General features: G+C 47.9%; 1 protein-coding gene across 3 annotated transcripts in view; it reads right to left on the reverse strand.

Annotated features, from left to right (window-relative positions):
• ECE2 (endothelin converting enzyme 2) overlaps positions 1–11487 on the reverse strand; it is a 48666-nt gene extending 37179 nt beyond the window's left edge. Inside the window, exons 1-2 of one of the 3 annotated variants that reach the window (XM_028731712.2) lie at positions 11353–11487; positions 1140–1226 (exon numbers count right to left, since the gene is read on the reverse strand). In XM_028731712.2, the coding sequence (XP_028587545.1) occupies positions 1140–1226; positions 11353–11385 (120 nt within the window). In that variant the 5' untranslated portion in view covers positions 11386–11487. Of the gene's footprint in view, positions 1–1139; positions 1227–10960; positions 11053–11157; positions 11297–11352 lie in introns of those variants that run through there. The other 2 variants (XM_077929691.1, XM_077929692.1) reach the window with 2 other exon arrangements.
• Positions 11488–11517: the final 30 nt, after the last annotated feature.

Consider the following 11517-nt stretch of genomic DNA (forward strand, 5'->3'; position numbering starts at 1 on the left):
AGACAGCTCCTGACCACTGAAGTTTAATATGGCAAAAGCCTGTCATAAACCTCTTAAATAACTTTTATTTATGTAACCGGCAGATGGAGAAACAGCAGTCCTTTTTATCTTTCTTTATTGCTTCTTTTCGCTTTCGCTTCTTTTCCTTTTCTTCTCTCTTTCATTTCTTTTTCTTGCTTCTTTTCCTTTCCTTTTCCCCCTGTTTTTGCTTTTGTCTCTTGTTTTCTATACCTTACCGTATTATGAAAAGCTTTAATAAAAACCCTAACACATAAACTTTACCTCCATACATAATCTTTTTTTTTTAAAAAAAAAAAAGATTAGCTTAAAGATAATAAATTATATTTCCATCGCAATTTCTTCCATATTTCAAAGAGTATAGCTTTTCTGGGCACCATGAGACAATTTTAGTATGCGTGGTGCTACCTTTTCTGGATCCCAGCGAAGAACTACTACACAATCCTGTGCACGTTTACTCAAAAGTAAGCCCCACTGATTTCAACAGAGCTAGCAAATGTGCTTAGGAATGGCATTTAAAAATGTTCACGCTATTTCCTCCCAGTAGTTTTTACAGTTGCCTTTAAAAAAAAAGTCTATTTGTCTTCCTCCCTCCCTCCCATGCCTGCTCTGAAGTTACCTGTGCCTTAAATGCAGTTTATCGCGTCCATCTGGTTTTTAATTATTTCATACATAAGCAACCATATCATCCAAAATAAGATCATTGTAGCTTAGACTATTAAATTTGCCCCATAAGACAAATCTCCCTGGCTTCTCTTGAGGATTAAAGGCATAATCATAAATCACTGGTAATATCGGTGACTTTGGAGGGCAATGAAAGGTTTTGGCAAAGCTGTTGCCTGTGTCCTTTATGCAAGCTCTTTCGAAAGAGCTTCCCTTCCCTTTAGAAATAGCCTTTTTGCTCATCTATCTCCTACCCCCCCCCCCGGTTCAGGCTCGGCAACTGGCTTTGGTACGGTAATTACGTAGGCAGCAGAGACAATGCCTTTATTATTAATTTAATATAGTAATTGTGCTGCCAGGCGGCAGCAGGGGCAAGTCCTCTGGGACGACGCAGGGATGCTCTCAGAGCGCCTTGCACAGATTGCTCAACCACCTGGGAAAGGCCCGGTCTACCCTACCTCCACGCTGTCAGGAGAGATGCTTCCATCTCCAGCCGTGTCTGCTGCTTCGTCGTCCTGAAACATAGCTCGCTTATACTCCGCCATCTGAAGAGGGAAAGCATGAGAGAGAGAGAGAGAGAGAGAGAGAGAGAGAGAGAGAGAGAGAGAGAGAGACTAATTGCTGGAAAAATTAACAGGCCCGACGCTCAGGCTCGCAGGCAGCACCAATTCCATTAAGGCTCTGTCGGCACTGCCAACACGATGCCATTCATAGTCCAGTCTTCACCAAAGGAACCCTGGGAGTTGTAGTTTAATTACGGGGTTCTCTGTCAAGGGAACTCTGAAGTGCAGATAACCAGACCTCTATGATACTTTCTTGGCATTAAATTCTGGGCTTGAGATTCATCCCCCCCCCCCCGGTGTTTGTTAAAACAAGCTTTTGCATATTGGATTGCAAAAATTTCCCATGATGAAATGCATGGCACATCTTGAAGCGCAGCTGAGCTCTTGAGTGCCTTTGTCCACGGGATATCTCCTTTCGCACTCAGCTATTCTGTTTTGAAACCTCTTTGTTCAGCTGGGTCTAGAACAGGGGTCAGCAACCTTTTTCAGCCATGGCCCGATCCACCGTCCCTCAGTCCATGTGGTGGACTGGACTGTATTTTTTGGGGGGGGGATGAATGAATTCCTATGCCCCACAAATAACCCAGAGATGCATTTTAAATAAAAACACACATTCTACTCATGTAAAAACACGCTGATTCCAGGACCGTCCATGGGCCGGATTGAGAAGGTGATTGGGCCGCATCCAGCCCACAGGCCTCAGGTTGCCTACCCCTGGTCTAGAATCCCACAATTTTAAGGAACAATCCAAAATTGCAAATGCAGATGTGTGGGAAAACAGTAAGAACAGCACAGATCTGTTTACTCTAGAAATGCAGGGTTGCCACATTTTCTCCTGTTAGACGTTTCACACTCTTAAGTAACAGGCAGAAATTCAACAGATGCTGAGTTTTCTGGTTTGGAGATGCAGTGATGGAGAAAGAGGCAGTGGCTGAATTTCTGCCTGTCAAAGGGATGTAACTTCTATTTTTTTAAAGTGGCAACTCATTTTCTCTCTCTGTTATAGACAAAGTTATTTTCTTTACACAAAACACACGTGCTTTTAAAGGTATCTAATCTTTGCCAACCATTGACGGCAGCTCAGGACAGGCATGTAGCAGAGAGCAGGGCTGTTCGGGGGCTGGGGGGGGGGGTCACTATTCAAATTAGGTAGGAAGAAAATTCAAATTCTATATTCAAAAGAAATGACCCAAAACAACACTTATCAATCTATGCTTCCTCACACTGCATTCTCAGAATTTGCTGTTGCTAAATTTGGTCCTTCTGTTTGAGTAAGTCGCGCATGCAGGCAGTTCCACAGCTGCTCTTCCACTTCTACGATTGCCAACTTTTGAATCTGCTCCTGAAACTGTGCATTTAATAACTGCAGGAATTAGCAGGTGATCATGTCAGAGGTTTCTAAGCTGAGGTTGGATGGCCAGATATCTGTCATGGATGCTTTCGTTGAGATTCCTGCATTGCGGCTGGTGGTGGTGGTGGGGTTAGACCCAGGGCTATTTTTCTAGAAAAAGAGGTGCCAGAAGAATTCACTATGAATGCCTCCCTTGTTCTCTTATAATGGCAATGGCACCCACCTGAAAGGTGCCAGAACTGAGTTCCAGTGAATTCAGGCTGAAAAAAGCTCTGGTCGGACCAGATGACCCTTGAGGTCCCATCCAACTTCTATTGTTTCTACCTCTATGCCATTAAAAGTTTCCTTCGTTAGTATCTGCATCTCAGGCTGCTTCTCAAAAGAGCAGAACGTCCCACTCACACACACACATCCCAGGTCAGTTGGCAACCCTCTTTACTTCCATGGTGTCCATCGCTTGCAGAACCTCCCAGAATTCCTTGCACCCCAGCTGAAACAGACACTTAATTTCTCATCTCTGAAGGTGATGGTCCTTTCCAGTAAATTAAAGGCCTCAGGTGTGCTGGGAGTTTTCATTTCCCCCTGTTGTGCATGGTGGCTGGCCCAGAGGGGTCGTTTGCACCCAGTCCGTGCCAAATGCACAGATCAGCCCCAGCCTAGGTGCCACTTTGGTGAAGAGGGAAGCCCAGCAGGGCCTCAGGAGCTGAGAGCCCTTTTATCTTCCTCAGGTTGTCATGACTGTCTTGCTGGCTCTTTTGTCTCCCTGACAAGTGTCACACATGCTTCCGAGAGAGAGGCTTATCCTCCATTCCTTGGCAACCCAAGGCTCTGTCCCCTAGCAACACCACCCCGGGGCCGCCTCCTCCTCCTCCTCCTCCTCCTCTCTCAGCACCTCTCCTCAATCTACCATGCTGGAACTTCCCATATAAGCAGAAAGGTGCCACACTAAGGAACCAACCGAGATGGAGACAAGCAAAGGTGCCTTGAAAGGGAAAGGGACCTCAGAGGGCATAGCTGAGGGGCAGCACAGGAAATCTACCCTCAGTGTCGAGAACATTTTAGGTCACCCTTGGCACTAGCTTTCCACGGGTCTCAGCCAATTTCCCCCTCAGGAGGAATATGCAGAAAAATCACCCGGTCCGTGCACACCCAAGCAGTTAACCACATGCAGGCAGTGATGAGTCATGGGAAGGAGAGATTTAAAATCACCCCGGTTTACTAATATTAATGAATACAATTAACAATTTATGTTAGTGTTAATTTGTACTAATATTGGGAGGGAGGGATGGCTGTCGTTCTAATTAACTACTTTTATCTCATCCTTCTTCCGAAGAAGCTTTTGCTAGTAGATGTGGAGTTGTCCCTTTTTATCCTCCCAACCACCTAAGTGAGGGAGGGAAGAATGAGACGTAAGTGTGCTCAAAGGCCCTGGACGTCCCCCTCCAAATACATTTAGGGGAAAGCGGGACCAGGGCCGGCCCTAACATTAGGCAGAGTTGAAGGGGTCAGCATAAGTGTAGCCATGATTGTTCCTCTCACCCAGACTCTGCTTGCAAACCACAGGACCTTTTTAGCTGACACCTGTGCCTCATAGGAAAGGCTGAGCTGTTAACCTGGCTGACTTGGTGGTTGTAAAGTTCCTATTATTCTCTGAAAAGCAAAGCTCGGGAGGGAAGGGCTACAAGCAGCTTGCTTTAACCTGCTTTTAGAGGAACTAAGCCATCAAATCTTGTTGGAGACAGACCACAAAGTTCTCCTCTTGACACACTTTGTCTATGCTTGATGCAAAAGGGTATCAAAATAGCACATCCTCCAACATTTCTCTGATGAAAATAGGGATGTCCTATCCCATAATAATAATAATAATAATAACAAGAATAATTTATACACTGCCCCTCTGATTGGGTTGCTCCAGCCACTCTGGGTGGCTTCCAAAATATATATAAAAACACAGTAACACAATTAAAAACTTCCCTATACAGTGCTGCCTTCAGAGGTCTCCTAAAAGTTGTATAGTTACTTATCTTCTTTGCTTGGGGGTCAGATAACTCCATACCCTCCAATATTTCTCCGATGAAAATAGGGATGTCCTAAGGAAAAGTGGGACATTCTGGGATCAAATCAGAAACTGGGATGGCTTCTCCTAAATCAGGGATGTCCCTGGAAAATAGGGATACTTGGAGGGTCCAAGGAAGCTTTATATAGGGCCCTCAGCCTTTCAGAATGTGAAATGTGAGCTGACGTGATCTGAGATCTTGCAGATAGGAGAAATTGACTAGCAACGAGAGGTTTAGGAGCTGGGGGGGGGTGGGGGTTCCCAAGCTGCCATCTGACACTGCCCCATGGATTTGCAGTTCTCTCTCCAGAGATAATAAGGGCTAGGAAAACAGGAGAGGTGAAAGCAAGAAAAACAACAAGTGGATCTCAAGGTATCAAATGACATGTTTTCATGAAAAACAGGCACAGGCCTATAACTGAGGACAAAATAGTAGTTCATCCAGTATCACAGTTATTCTCAAAAAAATATCAGGCGCAAGCAAATTTAAGCATTCATAAGTTCCTGTGTTTCCTGCTTCTCTACAGAAGTTTACTTAAATCAGTGGGCACAAACCTGATGTCTGAAGTACAGTAGCAATATTCATAAACCAGTAGGGGGACATTTCTTTTTAACCAGGGCATTCAGAGACTGATCTTAAGATAGCCATAATATGAACAAATGGATTTCAGAGGGAGGCTGCAGTGTGAAACTGCTGAATTACAATTCATCAAGATGTTCAACTCCATTCGTTTGGGTCTGAATCAAGACAACGGTTTCCTTTCCCAGCACAGATGTTCATTAACTCAGCACTGCTGCCAAGGGGATGGTTCTGTCACCTACCACTGCTGTTGTAAAAGGGTCACTGCGCTTGTCTTGCATGCATTCTATCCAGGAGCGGCTGCTGCAGTAGTGTCATTGCTGTGTAAGAGGATGGGATGCATCACACACCAGTAGGAATGCCACATTGCACAGCGGTTGCACAGCCCTGATTTCATTGCTGTGCTGCACCAGTGAGTGGCAGTTTTGGACAGGGGTGTGGCACCATACCAGCACATTGGCTACATCTGAATCCAGTTATAATTGAATTGCCAGTATCAGTACTTCTTCCATTTCTTTTCCCTCTGACCTTACTGCTTACAATTCACCGCCACCACAATATGCATGTATAATACGTATTTATATTTGAGGATTATGCTTCCTGCATCTGCTGAAGTGGGCTCTTGTCCACACACAAAACTTGAAGATTGTTGCCATAACACATTTCGTTAGCATTTTAAGACTCTTTGTTGATCTTGCTCCAACAGACTAACATGACTGGATAGTAAGAAAACTAGAGGGCTCATAGGGAAATGAATATTCCCGGGCACCCCTAAAGGACCAGCATCAGAGAACCATCTGTTTATGCATGCAGCAGCCAATGAGAACAGAGACCCATGGAGGGATGTCATGGTTCTTGCAAGGAGGGCAAGAGCACCCAAGGCTGTAAGCTAGAATTCTGTCTGCCCCAGGGAAGAGAGAGGCACATTTTCCAAGTGGGGTTTGGCTAAAAAAATAATTAAAAAAGTAGAAAAAGATCAAGGGTCTGGAAACCAAGCCTGATGAGGAACGGTTGAGGCAGCTGGGATTGTTTAGCCTGGGAAACAGGTGACTGAGAGGACATATGATAGCCATCTTCAAATATTTCTAGGGTTGTCAAATAGAAAATGGAGCAAGCTCGTTTTCTCCTGCTTTGGAGGGTAGGACCCTAACCCATGGATTCAACTTACAAGAAAGGAGATTCCGACTAACCATCAGGAGGAACTTTCTGCTGGCAAGAGCTATTCAGCAGCGGAACGGACTAACTTGGGAGGTGGTGGACTCTCCTTCCTTGGAGGTTTTTAAGCAGAGGTTTGATGGCCATCTGTCAGGGATGCTTTTAGTTGTGATTCCAGCATTGCGGGGGGTTGGACTAGATGACCCTCGGGGTCCCTTCCAACTCTATAATTCTATGATTCTAGGTGCCCTATGGAGGGCAATGATGCAGTGCCCCCTTGTGTCTTTAAGAAAAGGCGTTGCGGCCACTGCAGTTTATTTCTTTTAGAGCAATTAGAGCCCACTGTTTCCCAGAACAGGTTCAAGGGTCATGATACTATTCTGTATTCCAGGCTTCCTCAACCTCGGCCCTCCAGATGTTTTGAGACTACAATTTCCATCATCCCTGAACACTGGTCCTGCTAGCTAGGGATCATGGGAGTTGTAGGCCGAAAACATCTGGTGGGCCAAGGCTGAGGAAGCCTGCTGTGTTCAGAGTGTTGGATTCTCTTTCATTGCAGGTTCTTAAGCAGAGGAGGGATGGCCACTTGCCATGGTTGCTTTAGCTGAGATTCCTACATTGCAGGGGGTTGGATCTGATGACCCTCAGAGTCATTGCTCTGGACTGGCCTTTCTCCAAATCCAGAAACATACCCAGTACCCAGAACCAGTGACTAGGGTTGAAAAACGCAACAGTTGGGTGGGGTAGGCTCCTTTGAGGGAAGGAGATTCTTACTCTTCCGCACTGTAAAAGTCAAATTTGGATAAAAACTGAACAGCGGCATACCACCAGCTATAGAGAGCAGTCATGCCAGGCATAGGCAAAGTCAGCCCTCCAGATATTTTGGGACTACAACTCCCATCATCCCTAGCTAACAGGACCAGTGGTCAGGGATGATGGGAGTTGTAGTCCCAAAACATCTGGAGGGCCGAGTTTGTCTGTGCCTGAGTCATGCAGCAGGATGGAATCAAAAGAAGCACTGAATGCTAAGGTGCTTCATGACTGCTCATCACAGAGGTGACAACCTTCTACATTAAACCTCTTACAGTAAACCCAAAGTTCTGCAACACACACAGCTAGGTGGTTCAAGCTGCTCAGATCAGGAGTCCATCTGCTGTTTCTTTTAACACCAAGTTCTTCTTGATTCTGTTTGGTCCCCAAATCTAGTTGGGCGTTGCTTTATTCAGGTTGCTGGTGGTGTGCAATTCTGTGCCCTGGCCCCTGGAAGAGCCGCTGGCATGTATCGAAATGCTACGCCAGGCTTGCAGGGCAGCACCTGTCAGTTCAACCTGTCAGGCCTTGTTAGATTTCTTCCCTGGGGTTGACAGGCCTTGCAGAGGGTAAATGAAGCCCCAGGGGTTCAAAAAGGGCATTGGAGAGGAATAGTGCAAGAAGGAGGAGGAGGAGGAGGAACTACGAGCCTCCGAAATAAAGGGGAAGAGTCACAGCTCAGTGGCAGGCATCTGCTTTGCAAGCAGAAGGTCCCAAGTTCAACTTACAGCATCTCCAAGAAGGGATGAGAGAGAACTCTTCGTGAAACTATGGAGAACTGCTACCAATCAGTGTAGACAAATTGAACTGGATGCCCATCAGTATCAGTGGAATGAAGCCACTGATGCACCTTCCTTGCCAACGAAGAATCTCTGTGCTTAATGAGATGATCCCACAAGGCAATAGTTTTCCTTGCTTTTGTTTTGTTTTTACATGTTATGACTCCTAGCGAGTGATAAATGCCAATTGTATTTTGGTATTTCTTCGCTTTATTTCATTCACATCCCTAAGAATTTGGGTTGGGGGTTGATGGCAGCTTAGTAAATTCATCAAGTTTGGTGAACCCTGCACCAAAATGTGAACACAGCTCTCGTCCATGTGCAGAGTTCTGGGTTTCCAAGCCTGCTGCAGCCTCAGGGATGGTGGAAGATGGAAAACATGACTTGCTTTCCTCCTCACAGCCATGACCTTTCCATTCAAGTGCTGTTGTTTTTGTTTTTTTGAAAAAAGAGAGATTACATTTTCAACCCTTGCGTCCTCAGCATCCAAATGGCAAGGAGCCAAGGCCCAAGGAAGTGTCACCTTCACGTAGCACCGTGTGCAGGGCTTTGCAAATACACAAACACCTTGCTGAATCAGGAGCCACGCTCAGTTTTCTGATGAACAAACAGTTGGCAGGCAAAGGAAAACAAGAGTCGGCGAAGGAAGGTTCCAGCGAACTGTTGGCATCTCGGCATATGCCTCGCCAATATGTTGCCAGTTGGAAATGGGCATCCCCACCCTGCCACCCACTCAACCAGCTTGAGGGATGCCCATCTCCTGGGGGCGGGGGAAATGAAGGATCCATTCTCCCCCTCACTCGACAAGGCTGCATCTCTCCCTCTTGCCCCTTCTCTTGTGGTTTGTATTTCTTCGACTCCTTCCTTCCCTTGCCAGTAAAAGGCCAATGAAAATTAAGCTACTCGCTTTCCTTCCAAATTCCCACACCCGATCTCAATCTTCCCTTTTTGCCCATTGTGTTTGCCCAACAGAACAGTTGTTTTCCAGCAGTCGTCCCCCCCCCACCCTCAGCAAACTGGGTTCTTTCAAGGGGAGCTTGTGCTTCCTTCAAGGCTCACCCACGAGAAGGCGAATCACGGCAGACAAGCTTCTCTAGAAACACGGCAGGTCTCCTGTGGCTGCCACCCTTCCTTTGCTGCGAGGAGCTGCAAGACAGCATAGGGCAGCGCTTGCCCAGGCCCACAGGGATCCCCTCCCCACAGCTGAAATAGGGCTTGGAAACATGCTATTGTGGCCAGTAGAGAAGGGTGTGGCGTGTGCTGGTTGCAGGGTGTGTGCCCATGACAGTCTCACCTTTTCGCACATGTGCTAAAGGGCTCCAGAACACTGGCAGAGCTTGGCATAGGGTATCGTGCAAGACCCATAGGGCCAGGCCACTGCATGAGCCAACTGTACACTCTAGGAAGGGGGGGCGCATTTCCTTGTGCTAGTCTTCTGGGGGTCACATGACAGTGGTGGTTGGGGCCAGTGGAAAGTGGGTGTGGCCATCCACTCTCATACAAACAGAGGGATAGCTCAGTCGGTAGAATGTGAGACTTAATCTCAGGGCTGTGGGTTCAAGCCCCACATTGGGCAAAAGACCCCTGCATTGCAGAGGGTTGGATTGGATTCCCTTCATGATCCCTTCCAACTCTATAATTTCCATGATTTCTATGATTCTACACACATCCCCATTCATACACAGGAATACCCACCAATTCATATAAATGGAGACATTCACACGTAACAACGGCACATTCATTCTCACATAGAACACAAACACACACTCATCCATCCATCCCCACTCACACCCATTCATTATCCTCTCTCCATCACACACACACACACACACACACACACAGGATACTTCAGGATTTCCTACAATATACAAGAGTAGTCAAAGACTCCCTTGGGAGGTGGTGGACTCTCCTTCCCTCGAGGCTTTTAAGCAGAGGTCGGATGGGGCCACCTGTCATGTATGATCCAGTTGAGATTCCTGCATTGCAGGGGGTTGGGCTAGATGACCCACGGGGTCCCTTCCATCTCTGCAATTCTATTATTCTAATAGGTGCCAAGTGAGCTTGAACACGCATTGCATTTTACATTCCTGATGCCACAAAGCTCGTTCCCTACCACCTACCCTCCTCGCACCTAATTCTCTACCACTGTACCTTCCCCATTCCCACACATCCCCGGCAAAGCACACAACAACAAAGGAGACTGTTTGTGAAGCTCCTGGCCACAAACACCAGGGCAATTTGTGCTTGGGAGGAGGACGTGCCTGCGATTAACATTTGGGCATGGGCAAGGGGGTGTGCATGGGGGAGAGCATGCTGTTTGAGATGTGGGCCATGAAATGTTGGCAAAGAGATCAAGATGCTACTTGGATGCAGAACCTGTGGTGCTGAGCTGCCAGCTTTGGGGAGGGGGAATCGAAGGCTACATACAGAAACAGCACCCCAGGCACCAATCCTCTGCACACATTTTACCTGTGAGCAGGGCATGGGTGAATTTGTCAGTTTAGGTTTCTGGGGGGGCTCTCTCGTTTTCCCACTCTTAAGTTCAGTTCCCCACATTCCCACATCACTCTGTGAAAGCTATTTTTTCAGCCTACTGGAAAACGCACCAGCATCTTAATTCCAATTTCTCCTAACATGCACAAAACAATTGCTCTCTCCCCCCCCCCCCCCAAATATAACGCACGTTATCTTCAACAATATTTGCATTCTTGCACGCGCTGCTTGGCTGGAGGGCCGCATTGCAAAATTCGGAGAAGAGCGGATTTCTAAGGGCGGCCACGATCCCGTTCTTGAATTGGCGATGTGCAAACGAGGCGGGTTCGCCTTCAGACGAGAAAACGAATCGGACCCCCTGCCTTATCCCTTCGTAGGGTTTTTCTTTCGACCAAACCTGGCAGGATCGGTAGATATTAAGTGGCAGAGCCAGGATCGGACCGGGGTGGGGGCATGGGAAACAACCACTCAGCGCCCACCTCTGGCACCCACCTCCAGAATGAAAAGTGTCTCTCTGTGTGCGCCGTTACAGAGGATGGTGATGGAGGTTTCCCTTGCTAAAAAGGTGGAGGCGGAGTGCGGGGATGAGGAGGAAAAGTTGAGGGTGGTTCATTTCTCCATCTCTCACCCCTTCGCCCTCCCTTCCTCGCCCCCACCCACCATCACCACCGCCCTCCCGCGGGGCTTACTTGCATCTTCGCCTGGGGAGCGCAGGTGGCGAGGGGCGATTACGCGCGGGCCGGCGGCGTCGCGGGGCTTCCTGCTTGCCCCGCCCGGCCCTCCAGGAAAACAAGCCCGCCCACCCGGGAGCGGCGAGGCGAGGACCCGGCTCTCCTTTCCCCGAAAGCAGCAAAGACAAGGCGGTAGCTGCCGCCACTACTTACGTTGCTGCCAAGATCCTGGAGCGCTACGTTCATGCTGGCGATGGGGACGCGGAGGGACCCGGCAGGCGCCGCCGCCTCCTAGCGCCGGACCCAGCCACGGGCGAGCCGGCCAGGAGCTGGAATAGGAACGGCGGGGTCCTCCGCCTCGTGGGCCATGCCGAGCTG

This window comes from Podarcis muralis, chromosome 6 (assembly GCF_964188315.1).
Source record: "Podarcis muralis chromosome 6, rPodMur119.hap1.1, whole genome shotgun sequence".
In the NCBI taxonomy this organism is placed as follows: Eukaryota; Metazoa; Chordata; class Lepidosauria; order Squamata; family Lacertidae; genus Podarcis; species Podarcis muralis.